This window comes from Cicer arietinum, chromosome 5, assembly GCF_000331145.2.
Source record: "Cicer arietinum cultivar CDC Frontier isolate Library 1 chromosome 5, Cicar.CDCFrontier_v2.0, whole genome shotgun sequence".
NCBI lineage: Eukaryota > Viridiplantae > Streptophyta > Magnoliopsida > Fabales > Fabaceae > Cicer > Cicer arietinum.
In genome coordinates, this window is record NC_021164.2 from 76,266,786 (window position 1) to 76,284,386 (window position 17,601).

At 29.8% G+C, this 17,601-nt stretch overlaps 2 protein-coding genes across 4 annotated transcripts; one reads left to right on the forward strand and one right to left on the reverse strand.

Moving 5' to 3' along the window:
• The first annotated feature begins 3,065 nt into the window (after positions 1 to 3,065).
• LOC101495463 (RNA-binding KH domain-containing protein RCF3-like) lies at positions 3,066 to 10,084 on the forward strand. Of its 3 annotated transcripts, XM_012716013.3 has the most exons (9): positions 3,067 to 3,220; positions 3,474 to 4,182; positions 4,486 to 4,929; positions 5,018 to 5,272; positions 5,588 to 5,902; positions 6,465 to 6,535; positions 6,635 to 6,743; positions 6,922 to 7,078; positions 8,692 to 10,084. In XM_012716013.3, the coding sequence occupies exons 2-8, from the start codon at positions 3,514 to 3,516 to the stop codon at positions 7,063 to 7,065; spliced, it is 2,007 nt and encodes a 668-aa protein (XP_012571467.1). In that variant the 5' UTR covers positions 3,067 to 3,220; positions 3,474 to 3,513; the 3' UTR covers positions 7,066 to 7,078; positions 8,692 to 10,084. The 3 variants fall into 3 exon arrangements, with proteins under 3 accessions (XP_004501077.1, XP_012571467.1, XP_004501079.1); XM_004501020.4 differs by lacking the exon at positions 8,692 to 10,084 and having other exon boundaries at positions 3,066 to 3,220; positions 3,509 to 4,182; positions 6,922 to 7,243; XM_004501022.4 differs by lacking the exon at positions 8,692 to 10,084 and having other exon boundaries at positions 3,089 to 3,220; positions 3,457 to 4,182; positions 6,922 to 7,243.
• Positions 8,644 to 13,703, reverse strand: LOC101495138 (amino acid permease 6-like). Its single transcript, XM_004501019.4, has 7 exons — positions 13,493 to 13,703; positions 12,891 to 13,124; positions 12,711 to 12,804; positions 12,320 to 12,534; positions 11,956 to 12,098; positions 9,334 to 9,561; positions 8,644 to 9,245 (listed from the first exon to the last, which is right to left on the reverse strand). Exons 1-7 carry the CDS (start codon positions 13,596 to 13,598, stop codon positions 8,820 to 8,822), a joined length of 1,446 nt encoding a protein of 481 aa, XP_004501076.1. The 5' UTR covers positions 13,599 to 13,703; the 3' UTR covers positions 8,644 to 8,819.
• Between the last annotated feature and the right edge of the window lie 3,898 nt (positions 13,704 to 17,601).

Below are 17,601 nucleotides of genomic sequence, written 5' to 3' on the forward strand. Positions count from 1 at the left end.
AATGCCGAGAAGATGGAGGCGGTGGTTCTGCCATTGTTTTTTGAATCTTTGCACGATGGTGTAGTGGCATTCGTCGTAAGCTAGTTGTGTTATATAGAGGAATTGTGAATGAGAAAGTTCAATGAATTATTCATCATCATTTTTCAATAAGGGGTTTTTATTTTTCATTGATAAAACATACATGTATATCTATATTTTTAATGTTAAAGGGGAAAAGATACATAAATACACTCTTTTAATATACAAAGGTTGACCATTTAACGTAAAATAATAAAAAAACATTTATGGTGTTTTAATATATATATGTGAAATAAATTAAAGTATTTAAATAATTATGGTATTTCCATTATAAAAAAGTTGACATTCTTTAACGTAAAATAATAAAAAAGTTCATAATTACAACACTTAAAATATTTCTTTTTATAAATGGTAATCTTATTTTTTCTCTCTGTTTAAATTTTTTTTATGATAAATTGAGTTTCGCCTATTATCTTTTTCTAACACAGGTTCAAGTAATTTTTAATTAAAATAATAATAACTATTCATAAATAGCAAAAATGTATTATTTGTGCTATTTCAGTATACTATGTTGTGTCATATTAAAAATTGAGATTTACATTGGTTAAATTGTATTTTTCATTAATGGTAATCTTATTAATAAATGGCTTTTTTTAATCACGTCAATTCCATGGTTTTTTTAGTTTGTATTAATTCGACGGTTAAATTAAGAAAGAAGCTACAGACAAAAAAAATTCTTATATTTTACTATTTTTGTATAAATTATTTTATCTGTTACCATTGATGAAATTATAATTAATTAAAATATGAATTTCATTTGTAAAAAATAAATTATATTGTTAATTAATTATAATTATTAAATCATTAAAATATTTGATTTTTATTATTATTATTTTTTAAATGTTTGAATAAAAACTAATATAAAAATATAAATTAACTTATCTCGCTTTAAGGGAAGATTTGTCGTTCTATTTAATTAAAAATAACACAGAAAAATGGAACACTACAACATTTTTTTATAAGGACAGCTTGTATATCTATTTCGAATAAATAGTCATAAAAAATATATTTTGAATTAATGGGATTTTATTAAAATAGAAAAAAAGTATAAAATGAAACTCCATTATTCTATAGAGTTGATGATCATTCAAAACACTTGAGGTCGGATTAAAATATTATGATACTTTTTGTTGTTGTTGTGATATATTGTTATGATGATGATATCATCATTATTTATTATTGATATATATATATAATCAATTATCATTCATATGAAAATTATAAACAAATCCCTACTAAATTAAGAAAATAAATGTCTAATTATATAATTAGTCGCAGTAAAATTGCAAAAAAAAAAAATAAAATTGATTCAAATCTCTCTAAAATAAATTTTTAGTTTAAGTTTCTGGAAGATGTAAATGTTTTTGTTTAAATGTCTAATGTCTTACAACATTAGTTTTTTAACGATTTTATAATTAATAACTTAAACTTAAAAGATTTACATTTAATACATACAAAATGTATAACAATGGTTTTAATCAATATACTTATGTATTTTATTTTGATATAAATAGATTTTTTCTCTTAATCACAACTTAAAATTAATCTTGTTTTCTTTTCTATTTTTATTATATCCATCTGATATGCTAATAATAACAATGATTCTATGTTCAAAATTATATATCATAAAAGTTGTTATGCGCCATAATCAAAAAATTATACACTAACACATAATATTATTTTTTTTAATTAAATTTTTTTAAATGAGTTGAGTTCTAAGAACTCATTAGATTAGAGTAAATCTCAATGTTCAAACAATTTTGACATATATATTTATAAATTACTAATTAAATATATTTTTACATCGAGAACGAGAGTTGAACTAAACACGTAATAATATTGAGTAAAAACAAATAAAAATATCAAATTATATTAAAATTATTTGATGTCTTAAGTCATAACTCACATGATTAATATTAATATTGTTAGGTCGAACGTTTTGTATCGAGTTCGGTTCGAAAAAATATTATCAAACACAAACAAAAAATTCATTTTATATTTTAGATTTTAAACATTCAAAAGTCTAAAATACCAGATATAAAACTTTGGGACAAATATCTCAATTTATACATAGCTTATCTTTTCAATTTATTTTAATTTTTTCTCTACCACTTTAGAATTGTATAAGCATATATAATTCGTGTTCAATAAATTGGGAGTTCTAGTCATTTTCCCCTGACCTTACAATTCTCTCATAAAAAAATAAAAATGATTAGCATAAAGTAATGCACACAAATATTGACAAAAGTGTGAATGTGAATGCTTAATTTATAAAGTTTTAGAATTCAAATTATTTTTTTTTATTCCAGATATTCACGACACTCGATTTTACTAATATTTTTTTCACTTTATACTAATTCAATTTTTTATGAGAAAATTTTAAGAATAAGACATTGATATTTCAGATTTATAGTTTAAGATAAAAAAAAAAACCTTCAAATTTGTTGTTGAACACTATTTATATCTACTAATACAATTTTAAGGCGGTTGAGAGAAAACTCAAATAATTTGAAAAGATAATTTTTTATAAAGTTGAGATTAAATACTACACTCAAACAATCAATCTCATATTAACAACATATCAAATTAAAAATTGAAAAAAGAAGTTATGTATAAATTTAATGTGTTTATAAGTTGTAATTAATTGTCGTATAAAAACTTTATGCTACTAAAAGAGTAAAATTTATTGAAAATGTGGGAGTATATGTATGGAGACTAGCAAGAGAGTTCAAGTTGAATCTTTAAAGTTATTAGAAAAATGCTAAAATATATTATTTAACACACATTTTAACTCATTCTTTTTAATTAGTTAAATTTACATCAATTTTACTATGGAATCCTCCGAATTTGGTGGGACATATACCAATTTTAACTAATAAAAAAAAAAGAGTAAAGTGTGAGTTAGAGAGGTTTGTCTGCACTTCTCAAATTATTATCGTGTTCAACGATAAAGGTAGCAGTTAAAACTGGGGGCCCAATAATTTGGGCTTACCGATTATAGAAGGCCCAAAACAGTCCCAAGAGGTCTGCTTAGGTCACACTGCAAGAGGGGGAAAATTCTCTCCCAATATTCATCGTTCCGTCGTTCTCTTCACTCCATCGTCGACACCGGTGCCGTTTCTTTTCCGTTCGATTCTTTAAGGTTCGAGTCACGCGCTGATCGTAAAACTTCAAATATCTTTCACTATTCTTTTATTTAATTTCACACACTCACACACCGTCGCTTTATTACATTAAACTATTAAATTTCATATCCTTATTTCTCGCACGATTGAACAAATAAAGTTTTTGTTGTTATCAACACTTTATAGTTTGAATTCAATCTCTAGTTGTAATAATAGTTACATACTTTTATATATTAATTAGTGATAATGTTAGGTTGATATATACATTAGGTGTGATATTGTTTCGTGCGCATATTCATATTCAGTTCCAATGACTAAGAGACAGAAGAAAGGAGAACGAAATGGAAGAGGAAAACGGCATAAATCTTCACCGTTGGATTTATCTGCTGGAAGTGTTGTGTTCCGTTTGCTATGTCCTGTGACTAGAATTGGTAGTGTTATTGGTAAAGGTGGTTCTATTATATCACAAATTCGCGCTGAAACTGGTGTGAAGGTTAAGATTGAAGAACCTGTCCCTGGTTGCGACGAAAGAGTTATAGCCTTTTTAGGTTCTGATAATAAAGAGAGTGAAGAAGGTAGTGCTGAGCAGGCAAAGGAGGTTAATAATGATGAGAATGAAAGTAAGGTGAATGACGATGAGGGAAAAGATCGCGGTGGTGATGATAATGAAGATAAGGATTCTGTTCCCGTTGAAGATTCACAGAGTGAGAAGGGGAATTCAACTATTCTTAAGGCTGTTACCCTAGTTTTTGAGAGGATGGCTGAAGGAATAGAGGATATAGGTGAAGGTGACCATGAGAGTAATAAAGCTTCTTTCACTGTTTTAAGGCTACTTGTTCTTTCGAATCAAGTTGGGTGCATTTTGGGAAAAGGTGGCAGCGTAATAAAGAGGATGTCGTCTGATAGTGGGGCACAGATTCGGATCCTTCCTAAAGACGAAATTCCCATGTGTGCCTCGGTTTCTGACGAGTTAGTTCAGGTAAATGTATGCACTAAAATTTGATAAGGTGCATATTGTTCTATGAAATTACTGTTCCTAGTTTCATTTCTGGTCGTAAATGTATGGTGTATTGTTTACTTTGTCAAATGTTCAGTATTTTGCTGTCAAATGTGTGCTTTCTATGTATGTATTTTTAGTAGTTTTAGTAAACATACAATACGAGGCCGAAGAAGAAAAATACAAGTTTCTGTAGTTGCTATATTGGTGCATTTCACTTATTTTTAGATATGGTCACAGCTGTTGTCATGTTTCAACATTTCTCCTGTTTATGCTGCGGTGTAGATCACAGGAGGAGTAGAAGTTGTCAGGAAAGCTCTTCAATCTGTTTTTCAGCAGCTTGTGGAAAATCCACCCCGTGAGCATGAATCTCTGCCTACCAATCTTACTGGGCCGTCATCTCATTCATTTGGTCAATTCCCATCAAATAAACGTAGCTTCGCTGGTCAAGGAGCGCCTTTTGCATCTGGGCCTAATGATATACCTGTTTTTCATTCTGCTCCTCCTATGATTCCCAAATTTCACGAAGGGGCCATGCATGGTCGCATGAGGCCCTCACTTGAAATTCTTACTTTTCGCTTATTGTGCCCTTCAGAAAAGGTCGGAAATTTAATTGGCAAAGGTGGAGCAATCATAAAGACTATGCAACAAGAGACGGCCAGTGAAATCAAGGTTATAGAAGCCATTCCGGGTTCAGAGGACTGCATTGTCATCATATCTGGTCCAGCGGTATTGTACAAGTTTCCAATTTTCTCATTTTTTGCTATTGTTGTGTAGTCACATTTGGTTTTCACTGATGTTAGTTTAATAATTGCAGCACCCAGATGATAGAATATCTCCTGTGCAAGAGGCTGTATTTCGTGTGCAGAATAGAATATCCAGGGCTATACCTGATGCCAAAGAGCACAGTATGTTAGCAAGGGTTATTGTTTCTTCCAGTCAAATAGGTTGTCTCTTTGGGAAGGGTGGTTCCATCATAGCTGAAATGAGGAAGTTATCAGGAGCCCATATTCGTATGTTGGGTAAGGATAAGGGTCCTAAGTGTGTTTCAGAAGATGAAGAAGTAATTCAGGTTAGATTTCTACCTAGTCTGATATTGGTGTACATTTGAAATTTCCCACTTTGTCCCATATGCTTATAACTTTCATAGTACTGCTGATATATTGTAATTATTTAGATTAAATTAAACTACTCGTTACTCCCCATTGGTTTTGGTAGATACCATACAATGTGAGTATGACCTATAATCTATAACAGAATAACCATGATTTCTTGGGAAAAACTAATATAGTCATATTGTCAAGTCACGTAGCTTTTTAATTTAAACAATTTTTTTACCCAAGTATTATTTAATGTTTCAAATGGTTGTCGATTATCCATTTGACAGGTAAGTGGCGAAATTGAGGCAGTGCATGATGCTCTTTTGCATATAACCACAAGATTAAGACATCATTTCTTTCGCGATGCATTTCCATCTGTCAATTTTCCTTCAAACTCTGCATTTCTGGATCAACATTCTCCATTCCCTCCTTATTTGGGAAGGCGGGGACATTCACCTCCCGGAATGTATTCTGACCTAGGTCCTCCACATCCACATCCACATGCTAGTTTTCCCCTTGATGATCACCCTCCTTTTATGAATAATATATATAGACAAGGCCTTCCTCCTCACATATCTGAAAGGAAGCCATGGGGCCCTAAGGTATTGGACTACTTTTTTTGTTGTTGGTACTAATTTTGCATTACCCTCCGTCTTTGGAGTATATCTCTGCATGTAACTTAGATTTGGGCTATCTTTTATCAAATACTCATTCTGTGTGTTGAAATTAGTCTTAAACTTTTAAAATTGAACTGGGCAGTGGTACAACATGCATAGTTTGCATCAAAATAAGTGTATGTCATAGCATATTTAATGAAATATAGGGTTTTAAAGCTTCTGTGTTATTTATCCTTATTATTAAAATTATGAACTGTTTAAAGTTTTTTATTGTATAAAATATTTCATTTGAATGGTGACTTAATAATTTTCAATAAGACACCTAAAAAGTTAGGAAAATATTCTACATCTTTGAAAGTTATGGTTTATTCTATTTATGTTCCATATGTGTAAACCTCACAAAGTTATTGCTGCATCCCATAAATTTCAGATGGTATGGCATATCAATCTTTAGTTGCAATTAGCCATTATGTTTTAAACAAACTCTTTTCCCACACTGATAAGGCTTAAGTGTTTGAGTTAATCATATTTGATATATGATTTCTAGGGGATACATGAAGGGCACATGGGCTTGCCCGAATTTGCTGGAGGTCATCGCAGAATTTCTGGATTTGCAGGGTGTGTCTATCACTGAGTAATTTTATCATTATTATATTTCAAATCTCCTTCTAATTCTCTCTCTCATCGTGTGTGTAATATCTGGGTTTTATCATGCAGAGGGAGCCAACCGATTATCACAAGTACCACTGTTGAAGTTGTTGTTCCTCGAGCCCTGGTGCCTGTAATATATGGGGAAGATGGTGAATGCTTGAAACAAATACTCCAGGTGCGGCCACTGCATCTGACAATTGATGATGTTAATTTTGTTTACTCAGATGATATTTGTGCAAACAATTTAAATAGTTGCCTGAGTCGGTCATACATAATTTTAATAGTGATGAAATCATTGATTCATCGTATAATTTTAATTATTTTGATGTTTACAATGTCATCCACACTTACAGATCTCTGATGCAAATGTTACTATTACTGATCCAAAACCTGGAGCTGTGGAAACTAAAATTATTATATCTGGAACCCCAGAGCAAACTAATGCTGCACAAAGTCTTATACAGGCATTTGTCATGAGTGAGAGGGAGTCTGGTTGATCTATCCAATTGGGTAATACACTTGAATCATTTGTTTTTTAAGTCTGGCAGATGTAATTGAACTCAGTTTTGGCTTAATATTATTTCTGTGTTATAATTTTTAGTAGGAATGTGGTATAAATTGTAAAATATTGACTTATAAAATTATGACTATGCACCGGCTTTCTTTTTATGTGCATTTAGTTTGACCCTTTCAAACTAAAGTCATATCCTATTTTAACCGATAAGCTGAAAACCTAGGTCGAGTGTTTTGAGGCTTGTAGAAGACAAGGTGTTAGGAACCTAGTTAAAAGAAATGAGAAATTGATAGACACAATCAAGATAACAATTTTATCGAAGGCTATAAACAGGGGAAGATTTGTTCACCCTAAGTTTCCGCATACAAACAACTGAGCCACTGCTCTGTTTACCATTGCTAATCTTCTAACTAGAAACTACTCTAACTGTGCCTAACAATAACTTCCATTTTTGCATGCTTTTATTCCCAGAAGATTCACATCATGGTGGGAATGGAATTTAGGTAACTAGCCATATACTCCATTCTTACAAATAATTCCCAAGAATGTGTTGAGTATTAACCAAACATATTTTGTTAATACACTTGGGAATAAGATTCACATTGTTATCTCCTGGGGAAGTTATTCCTAAGCTAAGAGTGAAGCTGTCAACTATGAAACAAACGCCCCCTCAATCAAATTTGGCGTATGCCTACTCCTTATTTAGGCTTTGAGTTTGGAGGGGAGGGCTTTGGGGGGAGAGGAAGAGAAAAAAATATAGAGAAACATTTCATCTTATTTGAGAGTTATTTTGTAGAGAATGACAAGAGAATGTTTATGCTTAATATATTTTTAATTTTTGGAGTATTATAACAACATATAAAGGGTTGAAGAAATTATCTAAACCCTCCTCTAATACATTTTTTGAGCTCCCCCAAATTATGAGGCTTTTGTATTATGGAGAAAAATAGACTCCCCAAAGTCCTCCTCTCCCCTCCTAAACTAAACAGACCTGTGTTTAGGGTACTTGATAAACCTGAATGCACCCTAGTACTTTCATGATTTATTGAATTCTTCCATCTATAATATTGGTGGAAAGAATGCAGAATAGCTGTGGGACATTTAAATGCTTAACATTAGTAGTTTTGGCCTTGCCATCCTAACTTGAAATTATTTTCACTGACTTATGAAACACAGTTAGAGAAGTTGTTGGTTCAGTTTCTGTCCCTGCAATTCCACTATACTTGTGCCTTACATGATTTCACGACCAGTATGTGGTGAATTTGAATCTCGACTCTGTCTAGAATTTTCACCCTGGTATTAAAAAGTGTTTGATGCAGATGCAAGGTTAAAGCAGGCTCCCCTGAACCAAGTGGGTATATATTGTGCACGTACAAAAGAAATGAAATTACCTGCCCCTTTCTTTATCACTCCAATCAAATATCAAACAACAAAAAAAAATTAACTAAGATTTTTTTCTTTCCATGTTTAGGTATAGCATTTTTATTAGATGACACGAGGGACAAAAAAAATGAGACATATGATTTCAGTTCCTACCATAGATAGAAATTTTAAATAGTGCTGACTTTCAAACATAGGGAATTATTCATGAGATATATATACACTGCAGCTTGGTGTTATGTTCTTTCTTGCATAAACACCTGATAACACTACATATGCGTGGACATGCTGACAACTTATTAAAACAAAGAAAAGTTACTGAGAAAAGAAAAACAATGATGAACATGGAAATAAGTATTATTGCTGAGCTTTGAATGGCTGGTATTTTTTGAGATCATGAGCAAGGCCTTGGATGGAACCAACAGCTGAGATGATAGAAACGATGAGACATGCCCAGCTCAAAATCTTGAGCCATGTCCATGTAAAGGAAAATCTTTGCATCTTGGACTGCTTAATGTACATCTCTATTGGGAAGTAAACCGTTAATGGCCAAAAGGACAGTGAACCAATCAGGCCCAGAAAGTCATTGAAGAATGGAAATAGCATAGCTATCAAAGCAGTGACTACAACATATGTTGTTCTCCACACTACCCTGAAGAAGTTGACATAGTAGGTTCCACATAGAGGAATGGTTACAGCGTGCTCTCCATTTACAAATTGACTATTGGACCATTTTTCCTTACTCTTACTCTCGACGAATCCAAATATGGGTTGGCAGAAGACCTAGCAAATATCAAACACTCTTCATGAACAAATGTGTTTTCATAAAACAGAACAGAAGCTGCAAATAGGTTTGGTTCAAGTTGTTTACCTGATATGCCCCGATTAAGTGCACGGCAATGCAGATGTTGGCTACGTCTATTAGCCAATAGGGCTCGTAGAAGCCGAACCCTGTGAGGAAATTTCCTGGTGCATCATTACCAAATGCTGCATAACCTAAGCAGCCACATAGCATGTAAAACATGGTTGTAGTCAAGATGCCAATCAAACTTGCTCTTTTCATGACTTGGTTCTCTGGGGGGCTTGATTTCAGGGTATCCTGTAAAAAGTGTGGTTCCATTCTTCATTATGGTGGCCATCAACGAAAAATATCATTACAATTTACGTGCCATTCATAATGGTAATTACACATACGGAATATCTCATATTCTCTCCCTCTCTCATTTTTATTTTTTTACCATATGACATTTGTTATTTTTACTGTATTTCGAGTAGTGTTCACTTAAGTAGAAGTCTAGCTTTTTCGAAACGAATTAGGCTACATTTCCAGAAGTTTTAATTTTGGTGCTCAATCTACCAGTCCACCACCAGATTTGAAATTTTATTCTGTATCGGTATGGGATATCTAGTTAAGTGGGATTTAGTTTAATCAAAATAAGAGGATTATATTGGTTCTACTATTATAAAGCAGTTGTATTTTTAAGTTAATAGAAAGGTTCATAGGAGACAGCCATCCCTAGATTTACTGTTTAAATTGTACTCTCTGTCTTTTTCCATTATAAGTATATCACATTTGTAAATAAAAAATGTATCACAAAATAAGTTTTATTTTTAATGTAGCATTGATTATTTCTTCTTTAATCAATTTTACGTACATCACTCCTAAATAGATATTCTCTTTTAATTTGGATTTTAATCATAAATATACTAATGGTTAATAAGATTAATTTAGTAAAACTATTTTTTCATTTATAATTTCTCATTAATTGGAGGTAAATATTTTTTTGGGATTAAATTGTATCGGAGTATATGGAATATTAACGATGCACCATGTGGCAGACAGTTGTATGCAAATGATTTTGCTTTAATTTTCCTTTATTTGAACAGAAAAATAAATATGCTCTTAAAAATCATATTCTCTCTCAACTATAATTTTTTTTATTCAATTAAAAGAAGAGTGAAAGGGATGTGTGGAGGGACATATCTAATTTTTTCTCATTTGAGAACATCACGCCCGTGTGAAATAAATAGAATTTGCCTTGGCATCTTTTGATAAATTAACTAATTTTTGGTTTGTATTTCTTTTTAATTTTCCACTACAATATTAATTAAAAGATAGTGTAAATATAAATACTTTAATTATTATGTATTGTCTATATAAAAAATTTATATTATCCGTTTATCACAATCATTTATGAACATAATTTGTTTATGAAAATAATTTTATAAATAATAATGATAAAATTTAAACATTTGTAATGATTTAATAAATTAAATCCATATACAAAAAAGTCTAAAGATTAGAATATATTTCATTCATTTGGTAAAGTAATTATTTGCCTTTAAGAAAACATGTAAGTATTGAAAATAATTAAACTAAAGATAAATTTTATGTTATTCTTAAAAGGTTGTGGGTAAATTTCAAGAATCAATTAAAATCAATCACCCATACACCACCAACTTTTTGAACTTTTTTTTAGGTTTGTTATAGTTTTTTTTTTCAGGAATAGATTCGACATAATTTTTTTTTAACTAAGATTACAAATGATTAATATTAATTAATTGTTGATAATTTACCTATAATTTCAAAACATAGTTTAATATCAATCACGAGCCGTATATATAGTGTCAATCCAACGTTTGCACGAAAATATAGAAGTTGTAGGGGCTAAGTTTATGTTTAAAATAAATGTCTATACAGACATATATACTTGGTTCACTAAAAAATTCCTTTACTTTACTTTTAATAAAAGTAAAATAAAAATTCCTTTTACTAATTAATCCATTTGGAAGGCGCATTTGATAAGGGTCAAACTACATCCTCCACAAAGATTAGTAGTAAACAAAGTGCTTTGTTCGTTGAAATCACCAAGTGGCCCAATATTTAATATAGAACCAACAACTTGGCTACTCTGTCATACTGCCACGGTACCCATAAATCATGCATGCATGCAAACACAAAGAGTTATAGCAATATAGAGTTAGATACAGTCTTGAAAAATTAATGCACCATACTAGTTTGCTATTAGATATATTTGTATTAATTGTGCAGGTAAAAGCTAAGCAGCTTTGAATCAGAGAAATATCAACAACACATGTTTCTTTTAGACACTCTTCGGCACATCCTCCATGATTCATCAATTTTATTATTTTTTAAACCAATTCTTATCTTAAATCTTAATTCAATTAAAAATTCTAACCTATACTATAATTAACTCACATAATTTTGAAATCTTAAAAATACATATAATTAATTCACATAATTTAAAAATCTTAAAAATAAAAAATATAATTAATTCACATAATTTAGAGATCTTAAATTTTAATTCAAAATAAAACATCTAATTCAACCAGATCAATATTTGTCAATTGAACTAAAGTTTAAAATATAAAATTATTTATATATGTGTATTCACATACCTTACAAATAATTATAAAAAAATAAAATAAAAATTATGTATGCAATAATAAATTAACAACAAAAATGACTTGCCTGTATCTCAATAAGCACGTTAGAATAAGCATAAGCGAATGCAATGTCACCAATAGCTTGAAACATTCTCCACACTTTCTCAGTTGCTGTAACGTCCACCCCAACTTGCACCCCCGTTAAAGATGTCCGTACAGGTCCCCCACCTTCACCATCAATCAATTAACATGCACGCGCATGCATCTTATTATTAGTATTAAAAATTAATTTACAAAAGCAAATAAAATTAAAACCATGAAAATATATATTGTATATAACTTTTTTTATAAATTATATATAAACTTATGCTTTTACTGTCCTAGCTAGTCTAATAAAATTTTCCATCATAAAGTAAAAAAAAAAATAAAATTGATCACTAAAAATTTACCTGCTACTTTAGCTATGGAGAGACCAAGGCCAATAGAGGAATAAGCGAAAGACATAACGGCTGCAACAATGGATAGCCACGAGAGCTTATGGAAATTTGGTATTTGGCTAAGAACAATTTGAATGCAAGCAAATATGATCATGAAAGGATTGTTTGATATATAGCACTTTGCATGATGTCCATGTTTGTGATAACAATTTGATCTTTTCACCGCCCTGTTGGTCAATTGGTTCACATTATTTCAAAAATAAAAATAAAAATAATTATCATATCTAACTAAAATGAGATAAATAAAAATATTAAAAAATTAATATATCTAAATAAATTTTTATTTAAATATATCAATTTTTCAAATATAAAATATTTTATATTTTTATGTGGATGAACTTACACCATACTAATAGAAGCAGTTATTGTGTAACCGATTGTTACACCGATTAGATTAATATATTGAGCTAATCCACACAGCTGGAACTTCCTTCCTCCTATGAAGAAATGAATTGGAAACTCGTTATTGATAAATGAATGTTAATGTGGAAAAAAAAGGATGATGAATTAGAATATGGATTACCTAAGACAGATCTGACAACTTCAGAATAAGTGTAATTTCGTTTGCCATGAACAGGATCAGGTGAACGATAAGAATCAGCAAGAAGAGTGGAAGTGAAATAAGTAATAAAAGAGAAGGCAAGTAGAACTGCTGGACCAGCAACCCAACCCATTTGTGCTATCGCCCATGCAAGTGATAACACTCCTGACCCTATCACTGCTGTTATTATGTGTGCACTTGCTGTCACCCATGTACCTTCATATTCAACATCGATATTCATTTACTATATATTATTCATACACTATGCATAATTTTCAATTATTATTGTAACTTCGATAAACTGCTAATAAATATGGTTACAAAATAATCATATATTATGTTATATGTTTATTTTCAGCACTTATTGTAGCATAAGATAACATGTTTATCAATAAATTATAAAATTTCGTCTAATTTTTAGTTACTGTTATAAAAATATAGAATCGAAGTAAGATAAAATTGTAAATATAATACAGACATACAAATTATAAATTGTAAGATAGTTAAAATAAAAGATAAAATTGAAATAAAGGAGCATTTTAAAAAATTGTATCCCCTTTATATTTTGGTATATGTATATATACCAGTTCTTTTGGGTCGACCGTCTTCATCGAAATTTTTGCCACCATCAACAAAAGATTCAGGGGTTTCTATGTACATGCTGTTTTTCTGAAATTGATCAGGACTCATATCTTTCACGTTCTGTTTCCTAGTGTTTGGAGAAACAGAGAGAAAGAAATTAATAGTATGGACCAACAAATAGATATAATGCAAGAAAGTGTGATAGTTTGTGAGAAAAACAATAAGGGGTTAAATAGAAAAATTAGAGGTGAAGTCAAAGGGGGAGTGTGGCACATTTGGTCAAAAAAGAATTTTATTAAATTTAAATATTATTAATTAAAGTGCTTTTTAAAAATAAAGCAATGGAAGTAGAGAAAGGCAATATAAAATTGAATGAAGAGGTTAAGATGATAGGTGAGTTGGGAGTGTGGAATTTTTGACACGCTTGTGAACCATTGAAGGTGGCAACTTCTGCTCTGGCTTGTGGACCCCACACGTGCCCATTTTTGTTTTAGTCCATCCATTTTTAAGATTTTTATGGTAGCCATTGATTATATTCAAGTGGTACATATAAAGAAATCCCTCACCACCATGCATGTCCTCTAATTGAGTACTAGATTCCCCTCACTTTTGGGTCTTATTGCCCTTTTCTTTTTATTATCATTTCTAAATTTTATGCTTATGTATTTTATTTTTATATAAATTCATATATTTTGATGATTTTTTTTTTTTTGTCTTAAGTCTCTAATTTTAATTTTAAGGCAATAGGATTATTGTAGCTTAGAATTTAGTCAAATATATTCTGATACCCTATAATTTTATGAAAAAATAATACAAAATTATTTAATGATAAAATCAAGTGGAAATTGAACCGAAAAGATCAATACTAGCAAAGTCAAGCTGCAAAATTTTGGTGAATCGATGATGTGATATCATAATTAAAATGAGAATTGACCTAACTTGTAAAAAATTTCTTTGTATACATGAGGTGCAATGATGAAGATCATATCTAGTGCACCTCTTCTATGACATAAATTAATCCGAGTTGCCGACTAGGCATCTTGTATTTGCATTTCATTGGTTCCTCAATCAGAGGCAATTATAACACGATCAACTAAAATATTATTTCCTTATCTAAAAAATATATTCTGGTTGTAATCTTTTTTCCTAAAAATGAAAAAGAATCAGCTTAACCTTTTACACTATGCATGTGCCCCTTGTTTTCATGAGCCCCAAATGAATGGTCTTTATTGATGTCCATGACATGGATTATAAAACTTTACAAGTGAATGGTGTACAAAAGATTTTAAAGTAGACATTGAAACTTGATGTGGTCCATCAACCATTATATTGGTATCTACTACTCTCTCTGGATCTTATATTATATATGTCATATCAATTTTATTTTTTTTTGTCATTTTATACAAATAAGTTAACTCAACCATTAATTTATGTCACTTAAACTCAAATTTTACTTCAATAATTTTGTTGGTTTTACTAAACAACTTTGTTATTAAAATTTAAAATGAATTTTTGGTCGGTTAACAATATAGATGCGGTGGTTGAATGAGAAGATCGATATACCGAAACTCTGAATGTTGGCATAATTTGTAAACGATCCATTCTGAATTTCTGATCCTTTGGTTTGCTATGTTGTTTTCACCCACTAGCTGACAAAGTTACCCTCTTAATTTATTACCATTGACCAAAATGCGGTGTTGTGTCATCCATCTCTCACAACATTTCGAAATGTTAAACCAAATTTATAATTAATTACCTTTGGTTTCTTATTTTAGTTTAATTGACTAAATTTATTGATTGTTGGATTGGTTTTATGGTTTAGTGAATATGGTTGATTGCAGGATTCAGTGAATCTAGACATCTCTTTTACTTGTTTTAGGAACTTGTTGTAAAGAAATATATACAATCACGTGAAGTATGTGCCTTAGTTTCACTCTTAACTTCAAATTAAATGAGCAAGTGCTTAGGTACTTGTTGACACTTTTTAATGGATTATTACAAATTGTATTTAGCAATTTCCATAAGGTTGTTTACGTGTAGCTCTCGCCATTTTTATATTGTTTTATAACATTGCTTTATTTCTGGTTGAAAGTGTGACAATTTATAATAAAAGGGAAATTGATATAAGTAATAGTTATGAATTTATTATCAATGATTTTAAGTTATTTAAAATTGTTGAGTATTATTTTAAGGTATTTTAAAATCATATAATGTAATATTTTGATGGTTCATATTATACTCATCACAATTTTAATTTTTTTTATATACAATGTAACAGGTATAATTAATTTATAAATAATAATTTATTTTGGTGGCTTTTCCAATTTTTTACTATTTTAAAAATATATTTATGTAATTTATTACTACTTTTTATTTGATCGGATGTTATTTATAACTTATTAATTAGGACTGCTACAGTACCTTTTTGAGTCCTTTTCTTTTCTTCTTACCCAAAAATTCCATATTCAGTTGTGGACGTGGTTGTGGTGAGCGAATTTCCTGATGAAGAAAGAGAATGTAAGCTAATTTGATATGTATCACATCATATATTTATCTTTATATAATTAAGGATGACAATTGAGTGAGAAAGAGAGCGACTCTTTGCTCCTTAATCTTTTTCAATAGTTTTCTTTTATCTAAATTAGTAAGTAATAAACAAAAATTTAAGCTCATAAAAAAAACTTAAATTGAATCAAATAAAAAATAGTATACTATTTTTATAGCAAATTTCAATCTACTTAATATGATTTTTTTTTTGAGATAATGATAAAAAAATTTGGGAAATATAAATACCTACACACATGGGCGAAAGGGACTAAAAGAGGTAATGAGCTCCAAATTTTTATAATTTTTTTCAACATTTATTGTTATTATAATTTTTGGTCTTTGTGAATTTGATACAATATTTTATAATGGACTTTTTTTAACTCAATATATTGAATTTTAAAAATCTTTTAATTAAATAAAATGTGAAATAAGTCTTTATTGAAAACTTAATTTGTTTTTTTAAGCACCTAAATTATATATCTTATAATTTCTAAACTTCTTGGATATGTTATGTATTTAAAAAATTATTATTTTAATTATTAAATTGTCCTATTAAACTCGACCATCTATGCTTAATTCATGACTCTATCCCTATATAAGGATCCAGCTTGTGGACGAGATTGAAATGTTGAACTAATCGAACTAATAATCTAACATAACCATCTTAGTCGCCAAGGAGTGGGAGCTACTTCAAATATATAATAAAAAAGAGGCGGGAGTTCTTAAATTATATTATTTACTCCATCTTAAATAACTGTCATATTTTAAAATATTTGTTTCAAAAAAGCTATCATTTTTAATTTTCTTTTTAAACTAAAACTATCACTTCTAAATTTAAATACAATTTTATTTTTTTTTAATTATATCACTTAAAATAAAATAATGATAATATTAACGAAATTCGAATCTCACATCATGTTGTATAATTTTAATCATTTGATATTGTTATGAATTATAATTGGATGATAGTATTTTTTTTTTTACTAACAATATTAATTACTAACGTAGTTAATATATATATTCATTTTATCATGTTATTAATATGTATGAAATGGTGAATTTTGAGAATGATATTAATTTGTAAACAGAGTTAACAACCCAATTTAACTGCTTCGGAAAATCCAAAGTGTTTGACAAAAGTCATGGACAGGGAATATGTTATGAATAGAAACAGAAATAGGGAACAAAAGTAGTATCCTAAACTAGCATGAATCGAAATGTTGGACGACTCCCGTCAATTTGGTACTTTTTCCCTCAACCATGAACAAACCTTTTGTACGGTTAAGATTCTTGTCCCAACTATTATCACTAGCTAAATATTCGAACTCATCACTTTGTGTTTTTTTAAGTTAATCTTAGTCTTCAGAATATTTATCAACAATTTTATAATCCTTTCATGGCAATGACTCCCACCTTTGTGAAGCAAATATAGAATAGCATGTTTACTTGAAAACGGATCTCTCCAATTACTCTCACTAAGACTTCTACATCATTCTTTTCAATCAGAGGACAAAAATTGTCTATTAACCCTTTAATTTTAGAGTTTAACTCATGTCCATTATTT

What these genes read in the sequence shown, in the direction of transcription:
- LOC101495463 (XM_004501020.4), top strand. Translation starts at nt 3,514, where the DNA reads ATGACTAAGAGACAGAAGAAAGGAGAACGAAATGGAAGAGGAAAACGG. An exon ending in AAGATGAAGAAGTAATTCAG is followed by an intron (nt 5,273 to 5,587) that starts GTTAGATTTCTA and finishes TCCATTTGACAG; the next exon opens with GTAAGTGGCGAAATTGAGGC. An exon ending in GCTTGAAACAAATACTCCAG is followed by an intron (nt 6,744 to 6,921) that starts GTGCGGCCACTG and finishes CCACACTTACAG; the next exon opens with ATCTCTGATGCAAATGTTAC.
- LOC101495138 (XM_004501019.4), bottom strand. Translation starts at nt 13,598, where the DNA reads ATGAGTCCTGATCAATTTCAGAAAAACAGCATGTACATAGAAACCCCT. An exon ending in CTCCATAGCTAAAGTAGCAG is followed by an intron (nt 12,099 to 12,319) that starts GTAAATTTTTAG and finishes TTGATGGTGAAG; the next exon opens with GTGGGGGACCTGTACGGACA. An exon ending in ACTTAATCGGGGCATATCAG is followed by an intron (nt 9,246 to 9,333) that starts GTAAACAACTTG and finishes GATATTTGCTAG; the next exon opens with GTCTTCTGCCAACCCATATT.